Raw genomic sequence first — 27,500 nt, forward strand, 5'->3', positions numbered from 1 at the left:
AGTCAGTAGCCATTAGAAGATGGGTACATTGTGGTCATGAAGGGATGCACATGGTCAGCACCAATACTCGAATAGGCTGTAGCATTCAAGCAATGATTGATTGCTATTAATGCGCCAAAAGTGTGCCAAGAAAACATTCCCCACACCATTACACCACCTCCAACAGCTTGGACTGTTGTGTGTAGGTGTACAGGAACAGGTGTTCCTAATAAAGTGTCCTAGTGAGTATATACGTTTTACAATGTTTTATGTAGCTCAACATCTTAGAATCTCACCCTTTGGATATCTTAGTCTCTTTCCATCTGTGTGGAAAATGCATACTGTACTGTATGTACTCCAGGGGAGGCTGGTGCAGGCAGACAATGGAGGACAGGCCCATTGTAATGCATGGAATGGAGAGAGGAATGTTATCAAACAGATACAAGGCAGCTCATTTAACCCACCTTTTTTATATGGGTGAATAGGGTTTTCTATACTCAGTCAATCTTACTGTATTTGCAATATTTTTACACCACCATGTCAATCCATAGTGTTCAGGGTTTACCCACCTATTCAAATCATGGTGTCTTACCACTGTATTCCTGCATGAGAGGCTTGTGGTCATCCCCATTGTCAGACGTTGCTGCAGACTTGCAGTATGTTGGAGTCACCATAGCAGGTCCTAGTCTGTCTTCATTGCCTGGGCGTATAAACGGTATGTCAACCGATTCACCTCAAAGACCCGCCATGATGCACTATTGGTCTCTAATCTCTGCAAATGATATTCTGTGTTCACAAACCCGATTATAGGTCTAATCTGTGTTCAATCATGATAACAAAAGCAATCACATTACTGTGTCTATCGAGGCTCGAGTGGCTCCAATATACTCTTTGGGCCAGATCAAACGATACGCCGGGGAATGGCCCAGACAGAGTGTTCAGAGGAGTTAACACTGTCTGCAGCGAAGGTTAAACAAATAATTTGTGTCTGTATCTAATTTTGTCATACTTTACAATATTTTTGACAATTCATTCAACTGCATTTGATGTGAGTCATTGCTTACTGAATACAGTGAACTACACCCCCCCCCCCCCCCCCCCCCCCCGGCTGTATTCAGCCTTCATGATGAGACCCAACTGGACAAATGGGGTCAAAGATAAACATTTGGATATTTCATATAAGCCTACTTCATCTAAAAGAAACCTTCAGGGTATATAGATGGTTAGTTTCTGTATGCACAATTTCAATTCGATCCACCGTCACTGTTAAAAGGGCAATCTGGGATTCAAAGCGTTCTCTCTCCGCCACATTCTTTTGGGTTAACATGTGAAAAATAGGGCTGGAAAAATGTTACTACTCTCACATTCATAGTATGTGCTATGGAGGCCAGGACTGACCCTCCATTAGATCAAGCTATACAGCTGTTGTTTACAATTACATTGTTTACAGATAATGGAGCTATATTCTTCGAGGATCAATGGCTATATATCATTCATATTAATATATCAAAACCATTGTTTTTACCAATCCCAGATTGCCCCTTTAAAGCCCAGAGGATCATAGGATCATGTTAGAGATTAATAAAATCACAACTGACTTAGTTCAACCAAATCGATTTTTTTCCAGAATGACAACATCATCCTCATAATGGCTCTAGGTACAGTATAGTGATGAAGACTCACTGATGGTAGGTCAGCTGCCCAAAAGCTTCATAGCCAAAGCAGTACTTTAACTCTTTTGAAAATCGAGGCCCACTTCTTTCCTAGACCAGCAACATTTTTTAATTTAACAAATGTTGCTCTTTCACACACAGAAGATTGAACTGCGAACATTGATTTGTACAATCCCGTGTCCCTCACTCTGAACTCTGTGGCTAGGTTTTTGGGAGAAATGAAGGTCTACTTAAGCTACAAAACCTTTGGGAAACTATCAATCCCCAGAACACCCAAACGCTGAGGAAGCCAATGGCATTGTTCTGTGGTAGCAGAGAGGCTCCTTGAGTCGAGAGAGTTGGCGCAATCCTGTCCATGTGCCCGGAATATTTTTGGGGGTCTTCTTTTCCTATGTCGAAGAACTACCACAGTACCAGAAGCTTATCAATAATTTCAAACATACTGTATAGTTTTTTTCTCTCAGGACTGATGCAAAGAGTCTGCCTGTCAGGCCAGTCAGAGCCACACTACCTTTGTAGAGACTATGGGTACAGTGCAGGGGAGGCTGATGGGGGTAGAACCCTTGTGTACATAAGGTTCAGATATAGGAACAGTTAGGATATTTATAGCATAGCATAGTGTACAGCACAGTGTTGTATAGTATAGTAGATAGTGTACATAGCCTTTATTTATGTCAACCAGCTCTTTTCTCTTTTTTATTTTACCCTTGGCTCTCTTGTTTTTAGTCTTTTTTCCAAGCACCAGGGGAGCCCCTCCTCCTAAATTTCATTGTATGGTACCTGTACTGTATTAATGACAATAAAGACCATTCATTCATTCATTCATTCATTCATTCAAATCGTAGGCTCATTGTAATGCATGGAATGGAATGGTATCAAACACGCGTCCCCTGGTAAACTGTAGCAGTACTATATACCAAGCAGTTGGACACAGTGACATGATCAGGGAATTAGGACAGACACTACTACTACTAATAATAATAATAATAATAATAATATATTTATATAGTGCCTTTCAGGGGACCCAAGGTCGCTTTACAGAGAAACAGAAAGTAACAAAAACAGTCAGACAAACAGACAGACAAAACAACAGACAGACAAAACAACAACAGAATGAGGGGCGAACCGGTGGGATTTGAGGGCTGTTTGAAAGGCGTCCAGGGTGGGGGTGTTGCAGATCGCCGCAGGGAGAGAGAGTCATACCAATCTCTGATCTTTGATCAAGAACACTCGTACCTGCATCTCACTTCTCTCTGTCTGTCTGTAGGGTAATTGTACCAAACCCAGCTTTCTACACACCCAATCTTTAACATTGTAAGGAGAGACATTCCTCTTTGCACCACGGCCACGGTGTCTCATTAGGAATGACCTGGGGGTTTTGGGGTGGACACATAGTCGTCTCACGGGGTCAAATGTGTCGCATCCCACAAATTGCATATGCTCCCTGCATACCGTCTGGAGGCTTATTGCCTTCAAAATGAGAATGGATGGGGGGGGGGGTGGAGGGCGGGGGGGGTGACATGCATGCGCAGGAAATCCGGTCGTCGTTCTTTGTCTCTCGTTCTTCGTCTTCCGTGTCTAACGTCAACATATCCCCAACACTAAACTAGCTGTTAACTTCTAGAGGCTTGCCTTTGTGTTAGCTGTCTGCATTAGCTATAGAGATGTACATACATTTAGAAGGAGCGCAGCAATTTACACCTTCGATCTGAGCCGCACACACCTGCTCAAACTCATGATTTGTCGGTAGAGGTGACTACTGTCTTTGTGGAAGTTCTCAAAAACCCGGATCCACATTCCGCTGCTACGGATGGTGCGAGACTAGGGAGGGGGTGGTGAGGGGGGTGGACGGACAGACAGACGGACGCGGGATACGGAAGGATGGGGAGGGGTGAGGACTGTCACTGGTATAGCACCATAGAGATGGATGGATCTCACGGCCACCTCATTTACCAACCTCAGCCCACCAACAGAGAGGCGAGAGGGAGAGAGAAAGAGAGCAGGCGTGGAGGGGAAAAGACAGAGAGAGAGAGAGAGAGACAGAGAGAGAGAGAGAGAGACAGAGAGAGAGAGACGGGGCTGAGGGCTGAACAGATGTGTTTCGTTTTCGTTCTTTTAGAGGTAGGCCACCCCCCCCCCCCCCCCCGCCCCCCTACACTCCCAGTCCTTGCCAGATTCCCCCCACCCAGTCCCCCAAGGGCAGCAGAATCAGAACCGGAGCGCTGGCCCGTTGGCGCTGGCGCTCCACATCAGACCTGAGCCCGGGTGCCAATCTGTTCTGGAGCCGCCAGTGGACAGCTGCTTCCCCCCCGCTCCTAGAGGAGCAGCGTCTGCCCAGTCGGAGGCAGCGTCCAAGCAGACTGCCTCTGTACTGGGGCCGCTGGTGGAGGTGTGTGGGGGGGTTCTCCACCACCCCCCTGCCCCCCTACCCCCCCCCCCCCGAACCCCCTCCAGAGAGGATCACTGAGGTCTGGGTCAGGATGCCTGGAAACCTAGTCAGTCTAGCTCGGTAGGGTAGTAGCACACGATGGGTACACATGATGCCTTGCATTCAAATCCACAGTTCTTCTCCTCAACGGATGGGACAATCACAATGGTATTGTGTCGTGTGTGCCTCACCAACTTGTGGGGGAAATTGCTCCCACCGGACGAAAAGAAAAAAAATGATAATGTCTAAAAAGGAATCAATTTGGAAATATTCCCCGGCAATACACTCATCACACGAAATAAGCAATGTGACAGATACAGCTATTCCTCTCCTCCCAGTGTGTGGAATGGAGAGTGGTGAGAATGAATAGACCGGGAAGGGAGGGAAATATATTACCACTGCTAAGGCATGGGGAAATGAAGAAATGCTCAATACGGGCCCTCTCTTTGTTGTCAGGGTGCAAGGGGGGGGGTAGACAAAGAGCTTATTTATTACATCGCAATTACCATTGAGGTATTACAGCCGTAATGGCGCGGGGGGGAGAAAATGAACACTTTGCTGGAACCGATAAAGGGACATTATCCCATGGTTTGTCATGCCCTGCGAGACTGCTCCTCTGCTAGGCCCCTCTATCCATCACCTCACATCTGCCTGTGGAAATCACCTGCTGAGAGGGGGGGAGATAGAGGAGGAGAGAGGGAGAGAGAGACAGAGGTGAGAGACCGAGGAGAGAGATATAGGGCCCGTCGTCAGAGAGGTCTTCTTCTCATCACCATCGCCATCGTCATCGTCATCATCATCATCATCATCATCATCATCATCATCATCATCGTTCTCCTCCGTTTGTGTTCCTCTTGTAGTTGGACTCTGGGCCTGTTTGCTCTTCTTTGCATTTCTTAATTAAGCTGAGGGGAGGGAGGGAGGGGGGGGGAGGGAGGGAGGGAGGGAGGGAGGGAGGGAGGGAGGGAGGGAGGGAGGGAGGGAAGGAGGGAGGGAGTGGTCAGCCGGAGCCAGCCCTACTTTAGATGGAGCTGTGGTGCTCCACTTTTAGAGGTCCCCAGTCATTGCTAAGATGTGAGCAGTGAATAAATGTGTTCCCCACTGAAGCCGTGAGGAGAGCGAGGAAATAGATCACATCAGGAGGGACAGAGAGAGCTGGCTTCTGATCGGCACTCACTGGGTTTGTTTCCTCCATATGTGATGAGGAGTGAGTCTCTCTCGAATAATTCAGGCGATGCAAAGTACACATCCCACACACACACACACACGCGCACACACACATGTTGACTGTCGTAAACATAATGCCTACCAAAAAACGTGTCATGTTTTTGTGTGTGTGTGTGTATGTGTGTGTGCATGCATAATACAATACCTGTGTATGCACGCACATCTTTCTCACACACGTATACACATAGTTACCTACACACACATATTTATCTCACACACACACGCGCACACACACACACAACCATGTATTTCTGAATACGTGTGTGTGTGTGTGTGTGTGTGTGTGTATGTGTGCTTGTGTGTGTGTGTGTGTGTGTGTGTGATGTGTACCGGTGCATTGCTCGAGATATTCGACAGCCTTGGGTCTTCACAATGTTGGCCTGTGATTAATAGCGACACACCTGGGAGAGATGAGAGATATATAGAGGTGGATTTTGTGCATGTAATGAAATATTAAAGTGTAATCCGAGAGACACCAAATATCATAACTCATAGTGCAGGCGGCGGGAAATGCTCAGGGTCAGCTCAGCGTGAGGACGGGTGCAGATGGGACTGTGGACGAAGGATTAGCTGTTGTTGTTGTTGTTTTTTAGTATTTTTTAATATCTCTACCATGGCTTGTAATGCATTAATTCAGACACACATCGAATTTATTGGAGGAGAAAAAGGGTGGAAAACAGACAGGAGTTCGGAGTTGAAATAACGCACCGGGTGTGTTTAATCCGTGAGGACAGTCACTACTGTACCTTTAGAAATGATGAATAAAAGATTGGAAAATCATCGTGAAATCCTGCTGGACGTACAAGAGGCTCTGGGGTTTTATGAAGCTGTGTAATAATAGGTCCCATGTTCTGTAGAACTGAAATGAAAAGATGAATAAGAGGGGAAATATGCTCATGCTGAAAAAAAAAAAAGAAAAAGCTCAAATATCCTGTATTTCAATAGTTTTTTCCCTGAGACTGTTTGTCTATAAAGCCTTTCTATATTGTTCTTTGTCCAAGCTCCTATGAATTATGTCTGGCAGTAAGTACAAGGAGTGTTGGGTCACCAAACCATCTCCTTTTCATCTATCACTCCACTCCTCTCTCTGCACCTGCCTCGGCTCTCAACCCTGACAATAACACCACTATACCTCCATCCTACCGCCCCTCCATCCCTCCATCCCTCTATCCTCCCATCACCTCATCCTCCCTTACATGTTTTTTCCTCTTCCTCCTCTTCCTCCTCCTCTTCCTCTCCTCCTCTGCAACCCATTTTAATGCCAGTCATGTTGTCAGGGCTTTGCTAGTGAGTCTGATTAAAATGTAGCCCTTGTAGGGCCACAAAATATGTGAGGCGAATTCCATATCTTTCCGGCTGCTCTGTACGGGTGCAGGAGAATATTCTGTGTATGTGCGTGTGTACGCCTCTGTGTGTGTGTGTGTGTGTGTGTGTGTGTGTGTGTGCTTGTGTATGTGCATGCGCGTGTGTGTGCATGTGCTTGTGTGTGTGTGTGTGTGTGTGTGTGTGTGTGTGTGTGTTTAGAGGGGAGCGGGGGGGGGTTCCCTGGCACCAGTAGCTGTGTCATGAGCCTCTCTGGAAGGTTCTGGATCAGAGATAGCTTTCACTGTTGAATAATATAAAATCTCAGCTTGGGCTTTAGTTAATTAGCCCTGGTAAAGAGAGGAAGTGGGGGTGGGGGGGGGGCCGTGGGACTGGATTCCGGCTCCTTTAACTTGGTCCAAGTTTGCCTGAAGGAGGTTGTTGGGGATGCATGGGGTCAGGGTCGTGCAAGGCGAGAAGAGAACAAACAAAAAGCTGGGATTGAACGGAAGAGGAGCCCTCGTACGCTCGTATTTTCATCGTGGCACATTCTGAAGTGTTCTACTGAAGTTCTCACTCTGCCCTTAAACTGTCAGAATGGTTTAAAACACATACACTTACACACAGCATATTTTGACGTTATGTTCTCTGAATCAAACATGTTTCCTTTCTTTATTTTTTTCTTTTTTTGCACGGATACACGAATGTGTGAATATTATTACATCCACAATGATTCACATTCAGATTCAGACGACTTGAAAGTCCTCAGAGAGATCATTTGTTGCGTATATAGCAGCAGTTAATAAAAAAACACAACAGTCGAGATAAAAGACAACCTATCCATCATAGGCTAGAAAGTCTACGAACAATGCAGGGGAGGAGTGGGCTTCTAAAGTGCTGACGGGGAGAGTGCCAGGCTAATACCCACGGAGAACCACCTCTTCCCAATCCACAATGTCAGTCGTGTTGCTGTGTGACAAGGTCATCAAGCATCAAAAGTTGCATCAAAAGTCCATTGAGTTCAGGGAATACAGCAGATGTAACTAGACACACTAGACGTCTCAGTTCACTTAGGGTACCAGATGTCTCCCTCCTGGAAGGCTCTTGGATCAGGTCTCAGATCAGGTCTCTGCGTGTAACAACACCACCAGTCAGCTCCAGTCAGACGACGAGGCCATAGGATCAAACTAGAGGGGGGGGCCTGAATGCAGGCAGCTACAGTACGGTTATTCTAACGTACGCAGTTCATCTCACTTGAGAGAGAAGTCTGAACAAAGCAACGCAGCATAAACAAGAGGACGTAAGCAGAGTTACACCCACACATACACACGCACGCATGCACCCGAGCGCACGTGCATACGTGCACGCACACACACACACACATCCACACCCGCGCACAAACACATACACGCACGCACGCACACACACACACACACACACACGCACACACACACACACACACTCTCTCTCACACACACACACTCTCTCTCTCTTACACACACACACACACACATCCACACCCACGCACAAACACATACACGCACGCACGCATGCACACACACACACACACACACACACACACACTCTCTCTCACACACACACACACACACACACACACACACACACACACACACACACACACCTCCTCCAGCAACAGCAAGGGAGTGCTGATTTGCTGTTCTTACTCTTACTTACAATGACTTTGGGGAGAGTAGTTGGTATATAGTCATCATTTACTATACTGCATTATAGTCCAGAGCAGGAACAATACTGAACAATACAGAATAGAAGGGCCTAAAATGTGGCATTTTACACATTTTACACGAGAGCCAAAATAAAATATTGATTCTGAGTTGATTGTATTGTGAAGAGTGTTTGTTTATACACTCTATATTTAAATGCAGTTAGGAATCTCAGTTAGCTCCTTTCACCAATTGCTGGATCTCATGAAGAACTTTCTATTTATATATAAAAAATATTTTGTCCCAAAATGTCACCAAGTCATTGATAATAGGACAGGACAGGACAGGACAGGACAGGACAGGAGGGGACAGGACAGGACAGGACAGGACAGGACAGGACAGGACAGGACAGGACAGGACAGGACAGGACAGGATAGGACAGGACAGGACAGGACAGGACAGGACAGGACAGGACAGGACAGGACAGGACAGGACAGGACAGGACAGGACAGGACAGGACAGGATAGGACAGGACAGGACAGGACAGGACAAGGCAGGATAGGACAGTCTAGTCCCCCTTGGCAGGGCGGGGGGGGTCAACCTGCCCGTTGACCTTTCAGACAACATAAATCACACACAGAGACGGACAGAAAGAGATAGAGATTAAAAAGAGATTGGTGAGAGATTAACTGCCATGTCGCCTTGTAAACCAGAATTGCACCCAAAAGATCCTTGTCCTATATTTGTACCGTGTAACCCCTTTGGACCTTGAGTCGGTAAGCACCAACTTCAAGAGCCGCTGTACTGCCGAGAATTTATTGCATTTGATACTGCCCGAGATCATTATCCTTGTGAATGACTCGAGCTCTTATAACTCAGGAAATACATCTGCATTTAACTATATTTAAAGATGTAAGAAACAGGCCTACTGAATGAGTCATTAGCTGATTTCTTTTTTACGTTCCGCTCTTCTACAGCCTCCTCATATCTTTGAAACCTGTGAAGTAGTCTAGCATTTTATTTATTTATTTATCTCTTGACACCTGTTGTCGTGAACGGTTGACTGAACGGTTTGCTGGTGAAGGCTGTTATTGTTCTCAAGCATACACTAATTGGAAGATGCAGCTGCAGATTGAAGACGGTTTATTTATTTTTTTCGAAACGTTTCAGAGCGTTTTTTTTTCTGTGTAATTCTCTGGGCAGCTTGAATCCAGGGGGGGGTCAAATGAGAACCATACGAACTCACGGCTCTTTAACCAGGATGGACCACACAGCTACAGAAACCATTAAGGCTTAGGGGGGGCGTATGGGGCTGCGAGAGGGCTGGGGGGGGGGTCCTACTGGAGTAGCTAAGTGAGTGTGTTGACAGGGTTTCCGTGGTTGTGGATTTAACCTCCCCCCAGAGACACAGACAGCCCATAACAAGCTTTGATGATGGTATAACCCCCCGTGTCCATCCTCACCAGGGTACCACTGCTCTGAGGGGAGATGCCAGGCTACCTCCTGAATGATTGAGTACATAACTGAGTGCGGGGTGGAGGGAGAGGGACTGGGGAGTTGACCGGTAAATAGAACCAATTCAATATCTGTCTCTCTATCAGACTTGTTTTTTAATCACATAAAAGTGGTCGTTTTCCTTTTTTTTCTGGATTTCAGAATTCGATTTGTGTGCAGCCTCACCGTACCACACGATGAAATTATTCTTGTCTTGTTTTATTCAGGGAGAGACAAGGGAAAATGTGCTGTGTCGGGGAGCACATGCTGTCTGTCCTTCTGACAGGTCCCCTGCTGTTGTGTGTGAACGGTGTGGAGTCAAAATCCGAAACGATGATTGTTCAAAAATGCTTCTCTTTGCGACGGCTCTGAAGAACAAGACATGCTATTTCTTCCTAGATTCAGTTTGCAGAGAAGGAAGGGGGGGGGGGGGGCTCGGAAAAGAATTGGCTCGGAATGAGGAGGGAGATTGAAAAACGGGATGACGGAAAGGGGGAAAAAAAGGAAAGGATAAAAAACAATCTCAGCCAAAATTAAAACCATCCCAAAATGAAATAAAGATGAGTGCACTATTGAGCCGCAGTCTGAATATAAAAGACAAGTCTATAAAATATATATAGTGCGAGAGAGCTGTACAGAATGCTACGCTAGGTTTACCTGCAACCTGCAACACAGGGGCCTCTGCTCCTAGCTTGTTGATTATAGGAGCAGATTGCCGGGGATCAAGACATGCCGCTCTCCATCCGACCGAGGGAAAGCTTCCTCCTCTCCCCTCCTCTCCTAGGCAACAGCTAGACAGGAAGACAAGAGAAATGAGGAGAAGAGAAAGGGGAGCGGGACCTTCCTATATTTAATAAGATTTGCTGGTATTTCCACCGCTGTAATGCTTTTATTATTGCAGATTTGCTAAGTGGTGAAAGGTATTGATTCCCAAGCCAGATCCCCCGACTGGGTTCGAGTTAAAACAGAACAGAGAGAGAAGAAGACAGAGAGAGAGAGTGGGCGGGGGGGGGGTTCAGGTTCGAGGAATACAGACTGTGGATGTTTGTCTGTCTGTTGTCATGGAGGTATCAAAACGTCCCAGAGAGGGGAGGGGGGACTTTGACTGATTCATTACTAATCTGATTAATCAACAAAGAGCGTCAAATAGTGTGCCTGTAGACGAACATGAAAAGTGGCCATTCAGTTAAGGAAGAAAGACATATTTGATACCGTTCCTCATTCCCGTCCTCCTATTTCTACCTCCACCAGCCCCCCCCCCCTGACCTAACCTCTGTGTGGAGCAGTATCCATCATCCTATTACTAAGCATTATAGAAGAGCTCTTCTGTCAGACCCTCCTCACTCTGGTTTCCTCTTACCTGCCAAAATACAGGTAGCTAATGCTTCATTGAGAAAAGGGCGGGAGGGGGGGGGGGGGCTTTAGAGGAGAGAGATGATGACTTGAGTGATTGTGTACAGTAGGACCCAGTTCCTATTCTTAGCCTTGAGCCAGCCTAGCCAAGAGAGAGAGAGAGAGAGAGAGAGAGAGAGAGAGAGTAATGATGCTAGCTCGTGGTTGGTCCTGAAGGTCACCTATCCCTGGAGTAACCATGCTAGGAGGTTACCCTTGTCTCCAGGGATGCCGCCAGTACACACAGACACGCTGGGTTGTTTTCTTTGACTTTGGCCCCACATGTATCACTGTTCACTCTTTGGGGAATTCAGCCAAGGAACAAACACGTTGTGGGTCCACCATTCTACCATTCTACCATTCTACCATTCTACCATTTTAGAATGTTCCACCGCTTTCTCATTTCGCTACACGCTGCTAGCTATCTCGTCACTAGCTATCTCGACGCTCTATGTAAAACAGTCAGTCAAAAATTGCCAGTGTGCATATTTGTGTGTGTGTGTGAATTTAGGGGACACAGAGAGGGTTACTTGACAGAGTGGAGACAGACAGACAGAGAGAGAGAGAGAGAGAGAGAGAGAGAGAGAGAGAGAGAGAGAGAGAGAGACATAGATATAAACTGTACCTCAGGACAGAGGAGATAGAGGGAGCTAGCCCGTTAACTTGTGTTTTAATTAACAGGAATGCCACAGTAGGAATGTGACGGGTATGTCAGGGTGAAGAGTGTGTGTGTCCTGTGCTGCTGACCTCCCCAGGCATACTCCCAGCTTGTTAGAAATGGCAAATCTACTCTCCCTCATCTCCCTCATCCCTCCCTCATCCATCCCCCTCCGACAGATCCATCTGGCCCCTCACCGCTGGCAATCTGCCATATTTTAGGCCCATTCCTGTGTGTGCGCGCGTGTGTGTGTGTGTGTGTGTGTGTGTGTGTGTGTGTGTGTGTGTGTGTGTGTGTGCATGCGTGCGTGCGTGTGACAGACACCTGTACTGACAAATCAAGAGCTGAAGGTGGAAATTGCCCTCTCTATAAATCTAAATAGATCTCTAACATGGCAAGCCTCTCAGAGTTAGCGACTCGTTTTGTGTGAAGAGGAGATGTTGACGATAAGGCAACAACCAGATTTCAGAAGACAGATTTCCTTAAGGCGGATTTCAGAGGCGCAGGCATCTGTCTATATGGGGCGGGAAGACAATACACGTATAGGCGGTATGCCGGACCGTATGCAATTCGTGGGAGTCGACATCGTGCGTGCAAGGCGCTTTTCCCGCCTAAGACAATGTGTGAAGCTATACGAGTGTGATTGATGTTTCACAAGTACAGCAAATGAGCAGCAAATATCTCGATAGTTTTTCTCAGTTACAACAACATTCTTCTCCACAGCGGCCATCTTTGAAAAAGCCCTTACTGTAACGGAAAAAAAAACAGTCTGACAAAGAAACCCCGACTAGTTTCATAGAGTCTCACACATCTATCTGGAACAACAATACCAGGGCTTCTGGATGTCACCGTTCATTTCCTGTATCCCTTACTCATCGGCCGGCGATGACTCACATCGCCTGCGTTTCATCAGCTGTCCCCCCCTCTCTCTGAAGACGAGGCCGTCGCAATACCGCTTAAGGCTCCAATGCATTCATTTAAGTAAGATAGCCACCCAATATCCTCCGTATCTCCTGGTAGGTTTTCTCGTGGACACATCATTTAGCGGAGGAGAGGAATGCGGCGGCGGCGTGGATGTCCTTTGGCTCAGCCGTCACCCCCGTCTGATTTATACAGGTGGATGTTTACTGGTGCTGTTACAGAGGGACCAGGGAGCCCACGGACACACACACACACACACACACACACACACACACACACACACACACACACATACACACACACACACACACACACACACACACACACACACACACACACACACACAGTAATTGAGCCAGAGATGGCACTACTCACAAGCGTTGCTTTTATCCAAATCGACAATGATGTTTTATCTTGGCTTTTTTTTTTTTTTTATCAAAACAGCCAATATGAGATATGGTCAGAGGTGTGTGTGTGTGTGTGTGTGTGTGTAGGTGTTTGTGTGTGTGTGTGTGTGTGTGTGTGTGTGTGTGTGTGTGTGTGTACGTGTGTGTGCGTGTGTATGTGTGTGTGTGTGTGTGTGTACGTGTGTGTGCGTGCTTATATCATTTGTCTTTTGTTTGGATGGTATTTACATGTAGACGTCAGAGATACACGTATTGATGGACATTAATGGGCATGGGCTTAGCGCCCAGCAAAGTTAAGACATGATTGCAAACTAGCATTCAATTAAAGTCTCCCTTATACGTTCATTGTAGAAAAATAATTGTACCACCCGGCCTGATAGAAGCAATAAGAAAGACAGAAATGTTATGTGATTTCCATGGGCACTTGAAGGATTTATTTGGATAGTTTCTGTCTCTGCCCAGGTGGACTGCAGTGGGCAGGACTGGGTCATGTAGGGATGGGGGGTAATGGTGGGTAGATATGGTGTCAGACAGTAAGGATGCTGCTATTGGAGGTGGACAGTTTGAGCTCCTCCCGGGGGTTCTGCAGGGTATCTCGCGGGGCAGCATACTCCAGCACATTGGGCAGTCCGTGCACCACACAGCAGCTAACGGCACTGCGGACGATGCCCATGTCATGGGCGTCACACCACTCATCTGTCTTCTCATCGTAGCACTCCGCATTGAAGGTGGTGGTGAAGCCATTGAAGCCGCCCACCACAAACAGAAGATCATCCACCACCTCGATGCCAAAGTTGCTCCGTGGGTTGAACATGGTGGGAACTGCGCGCCAGGTGTTGGTCTGGGGATTGTAGCACTCTGCGTTTTGCAGACGGTTGGCTCCATCATAGCCTCCCACCTAAGAGAGGATAGGAGAAATGTGGGTCAATAACAGTATATCAGAACTTGAGCATAGATTTATTGTGTATTTTTATGTAGGTCTCACCGCATAGACCTGCTCCCCATAGGCGATGACCCCCACCCCACTGCGTCGGCTTGTCATGGGGGCGATCAGAGTCCATTGGTTGGTCTCAGGGTTGAAGCACTCTGCTGTGAACAGGCACTCATTCCCATTGAAACCACCACATATGTATACCTAGAATTAAGGCAACTCGTAAATTCATCCATCCTGGCTTTTTAATAGATTCATTGTACAATAGTTATCAAGTTGTGTTCCAGGTACAGTTAGTCTTACCTATTCCTCTGTTCCACTTACCTTTCCAAAAAGTGTGGTGGCACTGGCATCACTTCTCTGCTCATGCATGGGTGAGATGAGTGTCCACTGGTTGGTCTCAGGCTCATAGCGCTCAGCAGTGTTGACTCGCACATAGCCATCAAAGCCGCCCATGGCGTAGATGCAGCCACCCAGCACAGCCACACTGACGTAGCAGCGCCGTGAGTGCATGGGTGCCACTTGGTGCCAAGTGTGTGTGACTGGGTTGAACTTGCGCACACTGTTGAAGTAGTCAACGCTGTCAAAGCCTCCCACGCAGTACACAAAGCCATTGAGGTAGGCAGCACCGTGGTAGGCCCGTGCGCTCTCCTCCTCTCGAGTCACATTGACCCATCGGTCAGCCCGTGCATCATACGCCTCAATGCCATTGGTGGGGCTGCCACCACTCCAACCACCGATGGCCAGTAAGATGGCATAGGGCAGGCGAGGGCGGGTCAGAGGGTTGCCGAAGTCAGAGCTGGAGGGCCCATTCATGTTCAGGTCATACATGGCCTTCAGTGCGTTGATGATGATGGGCCTGCAGTCAGCATTGGCTCTCACCAGTGGATTATTCTTCACATTGTTCATGAAGTAGTCTGCTGTCATCAAGGCCATGCGTACCTAAGCAAACAGACACAGACAGATATGGACACGGAATGCAGTCGGCAGCTGATACACCTTTATGAAATGCATCAAACATTTACGTGTTACGTGTGTTGTCCAACTCTCAGTCACCTTAGGCAACAGCACAGAGATTTGGGCTCTGCGGTCTTGAGTAGAATGGCCAATCCAGCGCAGGATGGCCTCAAACACTACATCTTCCTGCTTCACGTTCAGGTCGTCCTTCTCAATGATGTCACGAAACTGCCACGGCGAGAGTTCCAGGAACTCCTCGGAGCTACGCACCATCTCCTCAAAGTGATGCAGGATGAAGAGAGAGGACATGCGCCTGAGCTCATGGCAGGAGTAGAAGTCTGCAAACGTACAGATCCCAATGCAGTTATCCGGGCACAGCTGGGCCTCTAGGTAGTCACTGCAGGCTCGCACAACGCCCATGACAGAGAACTGGTCTGCAGCCACCAGAAGCTGCTGCGCATTCTCGGCAGTGACAGGCACAGAGCGTGTGTAGGCATACTCAATAATGAGACGCATCATGTCCGGTGACACACCAGGAATGTCGTACACCCGCTTTTCTAAGTTGCTCCAGCCACTTGTGAAGAGAGCTCTGTGGGTCAGGGTTTAGAGAGGAGGGATATGATGGTCAGGACTCATTCATATACTGTATCAAAGTTTCTCAATACTCTTTTCAATATAGTACAGCAATATAATAAACACCCTCTGCAATTATATGACAATATAAAGAGGGGTACACAAATATTATGAATCAATAGTTGTATCTTTTATAGAATGTATCATTGCTGCCACAAAGAACAATGTGTAAGCTCTTGTAGGATCTGGCTATTTTCTTCTGATTATCCTTTGGATCCATGCCAAGTGAATCCCTGCCATCCATCATGGCTACCCCCCCAAGTTAAGACACTCACCGGAAATATGGACTGCAGGCGCAAAGGATATTCTTGTGTGCGTTGAATTCGATGCCATTGACTTTAATCACCACGTCACAGAATTTTCCTTCCAGTCGTAGCTCATTAAATATTGTACAGGCCATGGAACTCATTTTTCTCTCCATGTTGCATCTCTGAAATGTAGAGGTGGACCCCTCTTCCAGTTCATTCATTCTTGTGTTGAATATCTTTAATATCCACTTTTTGGGCAAGAGGTGGCACACTGCAACTATTCTTCTGAGCAATGAATGTGAACCTTCATTCCCCTTACATGTGGTAACCATGTTCTAGAATTGTGCATTATTACATCACAGTGAGTGATACAAAATTAGAATGTCTCAGATACCATTTTCATAATAAGCTGACACCATCATAAAAAAATATTAATGTTCTTCTTCTTCATCATCATCATCATCTCGTTTTTGAGGGTGCCCTGTGTGAAATGACAGCATCATTTAAACCATATTGACTTTTGTTGTATATATTTTGCCATTATAGCAACAACAAAATCGCATAAAGAATGTATTGTGTATCTGCTCCATCAGATGATAGGAACCTTTATTACTGCTTTTGAAGATAATATTCAAACACATACATGTCCGTCCTCAATTTAAGCAAGTATTTAGGTTGTCTGGTGTTTACATCTTTAGTTGCTCTCCAAAGAGATCGTTTGATCCTCTATCAAATGATGTAAGTGCATTGTCCTTGTTTTTCAATGAAGGACTACAATACACGTTAAATGGGGTGGCCGACCAGAAACCACAAAGATCAACATGTTCTGAGCCTTGACTGTCTTACACTAATGTTAGCTAGCCAGATTCTAGCTAGACACATTATTTAGACACATAGAAAGACAAAACTAAAACACTAGAACAGTCACATGAACAACTACAGGACAGTCTTGTCAGATACGGTAGCTGATCAGTTTCGTGTTTGTAAATATGTCGTGTTGCCATCTGTCAGTGGGTATCGTCATAACAAGGCAGTCCTCACCCTGCAATTACTAATTATGTGCGTGCGTATAATGTGTGGGTGCGTGTGTGTGTGTGAGAGACTTGAATAACTGAATTGAAAAACTAAATCAAGTTAAACAATACAAATTCAAATTATGTGATTCAAAGTAAAAAAAAATATTCAACGTCATTTTTTAAAATTCAAATTGAGCAATTCAAATTCAAAGTCAGTAATTCAGATTCTAGTGGCACAGATCTCTGCCCATACCAGCGCCTTGCATGTGTGTGCGTGTGTGTGTGTGTGTGTGTGTGTGTGTGTGTGTGTGTGTGTGTGTGTGCGTGCGTGCGTGCGTGCGTGTGTGTGTGTGTGTGTGTGTGTGTGTGTGAGCATGCGTGCGTGTGTGCGTCTGTGTGTGTGTGCGTGTGTGCGTGCGTGCGTGCGTGCGTGTGTGTGTGTGTGTGTGCGTGTGTGTGTGTGTGCGTGCGTGTGTGTGTGTGTGTGTGCACCTCTGTGTTCAGAGCTACCAGCTGCTACAGCCCCTCAGCAGTCCCCTGCAGGTGAGATGACCTGAGAGAGCAACCGTTCCGTCTGGCAGCTTCTCTAGGAAGGAGAGAGAGAGAGAGACAGAGAGAAAGAGAGACAGGGAGAGGGAGAGAGAGAGAACGGGAAAGGTCTCGGATATGTACCAGTATATTTAGTATTGATGGGCTGATGGTTGGATGGGTGGCAGGCAGGCGGGCGGGCAGGCAGACGAGAAGAGATAGGTCTAGTTACACCTACGGATAGAGGGATACAAATAACCGCGGTGGACACAATTGTCTGTGGAGACACCAGCCAGTGTTTCTCATCTCTGTTCATATCAAGTCTGATATTGGCCTGTGAGAGTGAAAGATATTGGCCTCGGAGAGTGAAACCAAGTGGAATGATGGAAGCGCGCGGTCTTGGGAGTGAGCTCTCTCGGGCCGGTTCTGGATGAGTAAAGACACTGACAGACCTCAAGCTCTCCCTCCTGCACTTGGCTAACTCTACTAGCCTGTATTCCCTCTCTGTGTTCCCTCTCATTCCCTCTCATCTCCAGAGGGCCTGCCTGCAATCGGACTGATTAGGTTCTCTATACACCACGTTATAGGAAAGGGAAGGAGATAGGAGAGGAGAGGACAGGACAGGACAGGACAGGACAGGAGAGGACAGGACAGGAGAGAGAGGAGGGGAGAGGAGAGGAGAGGAGAGGAGAGGAGAGGAGAGGAGAGGAGAGGAGAGGAGAGGAGAGGATAGGAGAGGACAGGACAGGACAGGACAGGACAGGAGAGAGAGAAGGGGAGAGGAGAGGAGAGGAGAGGAGAGGAGATAGGAGGAGAGGAGATAGGAGGAGAGGAGAGGAGAGGAGCGGAGGAGAGGAGAGGAGAGGAGAGGAGAGGAGAGGAGAGGAGAGGAGAGGAGAGGAGAGGAGAGGAGAGAGGAGAGTTAGAGGCATGGTCAGCACTCTGTCTTTGTGTCCAGATGGTAGATGGGATAGATCCCAGTAAGGGGTCCCCACGCTACGTCCTTGAGCAGAGGTGATTCATCCGCTGGTTAAAGACATCCACAACTAAAACTCACTGTAGACGTGCTCCTCTATCAGAGCCAAGCGTTAGAATAATCCCACATACATATCTCTATTACTTTTCAAAGTTATGATTAATGTCTGTTTTCTTTTTTTTCGCAAACGCAGCATAGATTTGTTTCTAAAACGAAGAGTTACAGTGAACGTAACATTTAGATACACTACAGTAGGAGGTCTTTGCAGGTGCCAAAAACCCGGGCCTCGGTCATTTGCTTTAACCTTGCTGTGTGGATAGGGGTAACGCACGGCTATGCCAGCGACCGATGCGATGGGGGGCGGGGGGGGGGGGGATATTCATGTGCCACCACCCATCGCCTCGGCTCCAATTAAGTTCACCATCCGCCATTCCTTGAGCCAGCAATGAGTCATACAGAGACCCCCCTCCCAAACCCAGACCAGCTCACACGAGGAGAAAGACATGAAACGTTTAGTCTTTTCATCGTTTTTTCCTCTAATCATCCAATTACATCCCGCGTACATCGTTTCCTTACAAACCACTCCAATTCCTCTGGTACTAACTTTTGCGGCCGTGAGCAATTGAAAGGCTCAGGCTCTGGTGATGCAAGGGGGGGGGGGGGGGAGAGAGAGAGAGAGGAAGAGAGAGAGGGAGAGGGGAAAAGGCGCAGGTCTTTATTATAGTGAGTAACTTTGACACTTCCGCATAGAAGCCAGCGCCAGTCCACCCGTCATCCCGGCTCTCCCACTGATGAGCAATGGAGACAAATCTGAGGAAGCTGGGCTTTATTTTACCGCCTGGGTGTCTTGTCTGCCTTGTCAGAGGCCCGTGTGTCCCTGCCCCCCCCCTCTCCCCCCCCTTCCACCTCCTCCCTTCCACAGCCCCCCCATCCCTGTCCCACAGACCTCCCTTACCCGCTGGGATTCTATCCCTCCGCTTGTCTCTCTCTCTCTCTCACTCACTCACTCTCTCTCTCTCTCTCCCTCTCCTCCTTCTGTTCTCCTCCTCTCTCTTTTCTCTATTCATTATGCAGACAGGTCCCCAGTTTTTTTTTTTTTTTACCCCCCCCCCCCGTCTCCCGTGTTTATTTTATTCTTTATATATCGGGAGGATATTTCTGCTGTTTATCTCTTATGGAGTGCGTGTACACGCTTGATAAGTTGTGAACACAGGGGGCATCAATCACTGTCACTTAAGGCCTCCAGGCGCCCCTCGTCCTGCCAGCGACTCATCCTGCCCCTCCCCCGTCCCCCCCGTACCCCCCGCCCCCCTCGTCTCCTACCCACCCACCTCTAACTGCAATGAATTTTAAAACTCTCCAATACATAAATCTGCAAAGGGAGGGAGGTGGGGGAAGGGGGGGGGGCAACAGTTTGCGTCTGCAATCTGAGTCAAATATATGTTTACACGTTTCCAAATGAGAAATTCAGCAGTGCCCCGTCAGTTGGTATTGCTGGTATTGCCTGGCAGCCTGGGCTCAGCCTACACCTCCAGTCGCACGACTCTGGAACAGTTATTTAGATGGATGATTAAAGTTAAAGCACAGCCAGGAGTCTCGCCACTCTTTATTTAAAGAAGAATGGAAAAGCTGTCATCTTTTGATGCATTGCCTGCCACCCTGCATGCAAAAGAGATCCACCAACCACCCCGTCCCCCCCCGGTCCCCCCCGTTCCCCCGTCCCTCTACCCACCCCCCACCCCCCACCCTGCCTGCCTGCCACCACCTCTATCAGCTCCTCCTCCTCCACTGCTTTGCCTCCCAAGCCCAGAGAGTGGCGGGGCTGGGAGGCTGGGAGCTGGGAGTGATTGATCTGGGTGCAGCTGCATCAGTGAAGACATTGTAGGCGGTCCACCCAACCCAGACACCCACCGCCACACAACAACAGCAGTGAAGCATGCTGATCAGAGAGATGGGGAGGGATGGCACGCCGTTGATCTATGGCCAGTGATGTGACTGTCTGTCTGTCTGTCTGTCTCTGAGAAAAACTTGCTGCTGGTATGATTCTGCCTGAAATTATGAATCACTGAGAACTACTCCACATAGTATGAATGTATGAATATTCAGTATGAACACATTTTTGTTTGTTTGTTGTTTTGAGTTAAAGCGAATATGGAGAGGCTTTGCACTCTGCTGCTGATGTGTTTTGTGGATGTGAAGTATTTTGAGATGAGATGATACTTTACCATAGTCTCATGGGACTTTATGTGGGACCAGGGGTAGTAGTGTGTGTGTGTGTGTGTGTGTGTGTGTGTGTGTGTGTGTGTGTGTGTGTGTCTGTGTGTCTGTGTGTGTGTGTGTGTGTGTGTGTGTGTGTGTGTGTGTGTGTGTGTGTGTGTGTGTCTGTGTGTCTGTGTGTCTGTGTGTCTGTGTGTGTTTCTGTGTGTGTGTCTGTCTGTGTGTGTGTGTGTGTGTGTGTGTGTGTGAGAGTGTGTGTCTGTGTGTGTCTGTGTGTGTGTCAGTGTGTATGTGTGTGTGTGTGTGTCTGTGTGTGTGTCTGTGTGTCTGTGTGTCTGTGTGTCTGTGTGTGTTTCTGTGTGTGTGTCTGTCTGTGTGTGTGTGTCTGTGTCTGTGTGTGTGTGTCTGTGTGTGTCTGTGTGTATATGTGTGTGTGTGTGTGTGTGTGTGTGTGTCTGAGTGTGTGTGTGTGTCCAAACCATGCTTGGTGTGGTGATGCGTTGACTCCTTAGTAGGAGAGGAGACGGGTGAAGCATCAGGAGATTGGATCCACAGCTCAGAACTGGTAAAGACCTCTTCACTGAATCTCAATCCTGCTGATAGGCTGATGTCAGATCTGTTCAGGACCCCTGAACAGTATACATAGTATGGTTTCTCCAGTGGACCACCAGCGTATCTCTGTCTCCTGACACCCTGCCACAACCAGGCTGGAGAGATAGGGGAGGTATGGCTGTGCTGTCTGTCTGTCTGTCTGTCTGCATGTTTGTCTGTCTGTTTGTCTGTCTGTCTGTCTGTTCGTCCGTCCGTCCATCCGTCCGTCAGTCTGTCTGTCTGCTCATATTTAGCCAGTCCACCAAGAGTCTGGTTTTATAAATACTGTTATGTAAGTACTGGTTAATGGTACAAGCATCATTACATTATATCATTACATAAATGGACTGCGAATGGTAAATGGACTGCACTTATGTAGCGCCTTATTCCAAAGCGCTTTACAACGGCCTCTCATTCACCCGTTCACACACACAGCAAAGGCAGCAATCTACCATGCAAGGCGCCGGCCCGCTCATTGGGAGCAATGTAGAGTTTAGTGTCTTGCCCAAGGACACCTCGACACGTGGCCAGCTGGGGATCGAACCACTGAACCGCCAACCTTGCGATCATTAGACGCCGGCACTACCTCCTGAGCCACAGCCGCCGCTTACATCATCTTTCTTTCTTTCTTTCTTTCTTTCTTTCTTTCTTTCTTTCTTTCTTTCTTTCTTTCTTTCTTTCTTTCTTCCTTCTGAAACTGTGTTTTTATGTTAAACTGTATGCAAACAGTCATAGCGCCGTTTCTATGTTAAGCGTTGGTGGAATGCAAGCAGCAATCAAAGATACACATAAAGTGACCAGTATGAGATTTCTTTTCACTCCAGGGATGAAAGCTTCACTGTGTACTTTCACTTCCATTTGATCTCCAGAAATAATCAACCAACTGTATTGGAAAAATCGTATTTATAAAATATGAGATTCATATTGACTGTATCAGTTCTAGCAAGATTAATGTTTACCAAGCTACTATAATATTGTACAGTAGAAAGTATTACTGCTCTTGAACCAACATATTTATTATTATTATTATTATTATTACTATTATTATTATTATTATTTGGTTCAGTGATACTCATTTTATATGCTCATATCTGTGTGTCATATACTGTATATGTACAGTATCAGTCAAAGGTTTGGACACACTTTCCCAAATGGGGAAGTGTGTCCAAACTTTTGACTGGTACTGTATATGTATATGTATCTATGTATATACTGTAGAGGGTTGCCTTTATATATATTGCCTATATATATATATATATATATATATATATATATAAAGGCAGTATATGTATATATATATATATATATCTTGTCTTGTCCCGACCTCCTCCTTTCATCCCTTCCCTCCTTCCCTCCTTCCTTCCCCCTGACTGTGTTATCTACTGCCACTCCATTCCCCTGCTCTGCTCCCTTATACTCCCTTATACCCCCTGACTCAGTGGCTTTCATTTTCATGATAATCCAGAGACACCAGTGGACTGCCAAATCGCTTTTACTGCCTTTTCTTTTCCCCTCTCTCTGTTTTTTCCCCCCACTGGTTTATCTCTTTTCCTTGGGGCTTTATTTTGCTCTCTGTAATTAAATGTCATTTCCAGCTCTCTCCCTTTTTTTTTTTTTTTTTCTTTTCTTTTTTTTAAGAAAGAAAAGTTTATTTTATTATTATGTGATCATTGTCAAAACAGAATGGAGGCTCGGTCTGTATCGCACAGGCGGGCACACTGAAATCCCACCGCCACCTAGCTACTAAGAGTAAAAACAATACCATCGTTCATTCGAGGGAGTCTTTTATTCATTTCATGAAAGAGACACTATAATCTTGTGTGACTCATACAATAGCTAGATTTCATAATATTCTTGGCCTTTAAAGTTCATGCCATAGTAAAACACCTTTTGTCTTACACTGTATTTCCAAATGTTTGATATGAACAATTCGAGCAATAGTATGCAGTATTTGAGATGTAATATCATCTTCTGTAGGAACTTTTTTGGAGACTCTCATAATATATGTCAATATACAGTACACTTTACTGTAGATCTCTCATCCCAATTCAGGATGCTACAGTGTGTACTAGAAATGGTTTATCAAAAAACATTTTTGTATTGTCTCACTTGAAAGGAAATCGAACATTTGAGTCAAATTGGACAATAAAGATCAATCCAAAAGTCCTCTCCCAGCTTGAAAGTAATATGTGGTGTAAGCAGAAAGTAAGAAAAATCAAAATCCATTGGTGCTATATTCTTAGTCACGTGTGATACCGTTCCTCATTCCATCCCATGCATTACAATGAGCCTGTCCTGTCCTCCCATGTCTACCTCCACCAGCCTCCCCTGGTCTCATGTGCATGTGTGTGGTGCAGTGGGAGGGGAAGGGTACATTTGACTCCCTTCAGTGACAGCAGATCAATGCACCAGGAGAGGGGGCCAGCTGGAAATGAATTGATTGTCACAAATAAAACTCCAATTAAAGAAACGAACAAGCCTGCAAGTGCTCTCAGACAAGCTGCCCTCAACTCTCTATCACTCCCAGGGGGGACGAGGCTGCGTGTCAGGGGCAGGGAGGCGGGCAGACGTGGGCTGGAGGGCTGGAGAGAGCTGGATGTCTGGCTCGATGTTTCCTCTGGACACACTCGAGAGGAGAGGGAGGACGTTAGCTTGGAGAATGGGAGTGTGAGTGAGCTGAATATGAAGGAGCAACCTATCAGAGGACACATTGATCCGAGCCTTCCTAACGATGAAAAGAGATCTTAATTGTGGCTGTCAGTGACATATCAGAAGTCAATTCTGGTTGACACTCGACCTCACGTATTTGATAAGTGCATATGAAAGCTCTTTTGGTCTCACTGCTTCATCGAACATCGCTCTTCAATGAGTAGCTCTCGTTGCATGCACTTAGGTCTGGCTGCCCCTCCTCCACCCAACAGGGGAACAGCATCTAAAGATGCTTTTTGCTCATATAGACCACCAAATTAAGTTAAAGATGATTAATGTTTCACATTCCCCAGAGAAGGCGTGTGCTCTGGTTTCTCTCTTTCTCCTCTCATCTCCACTCTTCGGTAATAACATTTCCTTCAGCATCCTCTATCTCCTATGTCCCGTAATCAAATTGTACTCTTTTTTTCCCTGTTAAATTTCCTCGCACCATACATATGTATATACGATTTGACGAGAAAAAATCACTCCATCTTCAGCTCAACTGTAGTATTTACAGAGACCCCCCCACCACCACCACCACCACCTCCCAAAATAAAGTGACAAATAAAAGGAAGAAAAAGTCGTTTTGTGCTGATTATCTTAGCTATGAAAGGTTAGAGTTGTATTATTGCACTCTTCCAAAATAAGAAAATGCTGCTTCCCATCAATAGACTTGTCACTTCAAGCTGAACTTCGAGCTTTTTGAGTGAGATTATTGGGTCGGTCTGAAGAACACACGTACATCACGTTGCAAACTATTTCTGTCAGTGTAAAAGGATTACATCATCAGTAGGTGTTATGATCGGAACCGTGCGCAACTGTATCTGACTGAATCTGTGTTGCTTTGATCTTTTAACGGTAGCCTACCCTAATATGACCTTCTGCCTAACCTGCCATCCTCCTCTAGAGCTGTATCATAATCACAAACATCAATTACATTCTCACTGACGTCTAATACTTTTATAATAAGAAGCAAGTCATCAAATATTTTACATTTTTCTTTCAATATTTGTCATTTTACATTAGAAGAGTCGGGAGTGTGTCTGTCTCTCTCCGCAGAAGATTTTGTTCTTCTTTCTCGAACTTCTCGAATGCTTGATTAATTATTTTCTATGTCCCCCAGACATACGGCATGAGCTGGTATGGACCCCTAGAGACTAGCTACGTGTGGTGACAGCTGACATCTATGTTGACATAGCTTTCAGTGGAAGCCAACCTTGGCACATATGAGTTATACTTTGATGTGCTTTCTCCCTACTTGGCGTATCCTCAGTAGCGAACTCGTTCTATATTGCTCATGTTTGATTTTAATATTATGAGTCCAACTGCTCTCCTCCTCCGCCTTGTCAAGGCATCTAGGGGACCACCCATGCCTGATAAACAAATCCTTATCGAGTCGAGTTATCCAGTCGATAGTAATTCATCAACATCTTTTTTTCTTTTGCTGCCACAGGTCAATAGATTTCCAGTCATTTCATCTTGATCAATCCACCTTAAGATCAGCCCTCAAGACATGGTAATGAATGGCCACACGAAAAGAAACATTAATTGAATGACTAAATATATTACCAGCTGTACTGAATAATGACTCTACTGCCCTGATAAACGGCAATATGGGGTTGTTATTGGGTTTTAGTGATTGATTGCGAATGAGCAAAGCTTTGGCACAAAACGGTCTGTTCCACCACGCTGGTTCTGAATTAGGAAAGACAGGAATTGGTATCACATGACTAGCCACCAAACCGTGGGCTGAGCTCTACATTTTGGAGGTTTTGTTTTGGTTGTTTGTTGTTTTGTTTATCCATCAGGAGAATAGTTTAAAACTCTATTTCCCACCGCATCTCTCAGGGATCCCTCAACCCTGAAGAAAAGCTGTAGTTCTTACCATCACCTCCTTGTGACAGCTGCACAATAGTACTGTGGGAAAGAGACAAGCTTGATGTCTCTCTCTCTCTGTGTGTGTGTGAGTGTGTGCGTGTGTGCATGTGTGCGTGTGTGCGTGTGTGCGTGTGTGCGTGTGTGTGTGTGTGTGTGTGTGTGTGTGTGTGTGTGTGTGTGTGTGTGTGTGCATGGCAGTGATGTGATTGACGAGACATAAGAGAGAACAGGGAAGTAATTTCCAGTCAATCACCTCTGTGAATAAGCACCTACTGTAGACTGGATTGAAGGGATGTCGGGGAAAACCAGTCTGAACGAACCAAAGCCCCCATCTTACTTACATAGGAGATTCACTTTAATGTGTAAAAGAAGATTGACAATACATAAAGGGCATTAAAAAAAAATGCGGATTGTGTCTGGAATACAGGGATGAAATGCAACACATCCAACAACCTGCAACCAGGGGAGGCTAGTGTTTTCAAGTTTCAAGTTTTCAAGTTTCAAGTTTTATTGTTACATCACATTACACAAGTGTAATATAATAAGAGAGTAAAATTCGTAGTTCCGGACATTGCATCACAAGACAATAAGCAGGCAAGATAAGTCGAGATAAATAAAGTGACAATAATACAAGACATAAGTGAGACAATTGGACAAGTGACAAGTTGTGGGGGACACATAAGACAATTAGCAGCACAAATAGTCAAATAAAATAAAATAGTAAATTAAAAAAGTAGAATGTCATGAGTCTTGCACTCAGTGGTAGTGGGTGTAAAAGGTAGTATTGAGCAAAGTGACTGTGTACTTAAAGTTAGGTCGGTCCGTATACATGGGGTGTGCTTGGGGATAATAGTCAGTCGTCTAGAGTGGGCTTGTTTATGAGCATGATGGCCTGGGGGAAGTAGCTGTTGATTAGCCTCTGAGTTTTGGCCCTGGGGCTCCGGAAGAGGCTTCGTCTTTTGGACAGCTTCAGTTGGAACAGACTGTGGTTGGGATGGCTGGGATCTAGCAGTGGAGGCAGAAATAGGAGGAGCACATTGTAATGTATTGAATATGTGTTTGATACCATTCCTCATTCCATTCCATGCATTACAATCAGCTTGTCCTCCGATGTCTACCTCTGCCAGCCTCCGCTCCTGCATTTATCAGAATCAGAATCAGATCAATTATTTTTATTGCCAAGTATATTTGCACATACAGGAAATTGACTTGGTGTGGTTAGATGTGTGTGTGTGTGTGTGTGTGTGTTGTGTGTGTGTGTGTGCGTGTGTGTGTGTGTGTATGTGTGTATGTGTGCGTGTGTGTGTGAGTGTGTGTGTGCGTGTGATGGGGTGGGGGGGTGGGGGGAGGGAGTGGAAGTCCCAGTGTCAGTGAGAGGCCGGGGGCTTGTTTGTATAAGAAGGCTACAGTTGCACATAGTGAACCGAAGTCAAACCGGGAATGTAACAGAGCTCTAGACGAATGCTAGCTATTGCATTGTACCCCACATTTATAATCGAAAACATTGTTTATTGTCAAAGAAGATTAACATTTTAAATGTTGAGTATTTTCAGGGCTTAAGTGAGTTTATTCGGATCATAAACACCATGAAATCTCAAACACAGCTCCATCCTGTTGTGCTTATCGGATGCTGTGGAGAAGTGTTTATCCAGTCTCTCTGCCTAACCCCCC

At 46.2% G+C, this 27,500-nt stretch overlaps 2 protein-coding genes across 2 annotated transcripts in view; one reads left to right on the plus strand and one right to left on the minus strand.

Annotated features, from left to right (window-relative positions):
• nxph4 (neurexophilin 4) overlaps window positions 1-27,500 on the plus strand; it is a gene marked incomplete at its 3' end in the record, with an annotated part of 30,953 nt that overhangs the window by 2,204 nt on the left and 1,249 nt on the right. The gene's annotated exons all lie outside the window — the stretch shown is intronic.
• LOC308173425 (kelch-like protein 10) lies at window positions 13,690-16,105 on the minus strand (the record flags this gene model as incomplete). The annotated part of the gene is made up of 5 exons (XM_080548459.1): window positions 13,690-14,061; window positions 14,149-14,298; window positions 14,419-15,036; window positions 15,151-15,640; window positions 15,960-16,105. The coding sequence occupies 5 exons, from the start codon at window positions 16,103-16,105 to the stop codon at window positions 13,690-13,692; spliced, it is 1,776 nt and encodes a 591-aa protein (XP_080404585.1).

The sequence above is a fragment of the Nansenia antarctica genome (genome assembly GCF_963989245.1).
Source record: "Nansenia antarctica genome assembly, chromosome: 18".
Taxonomy (NCBI): domain Eukaryota; kingdom Metazoa; phylum Chordata; class Actinopteri; order Argentiniformes; family Microstomatidae; genus Nansenia; species Nansenia antarctica.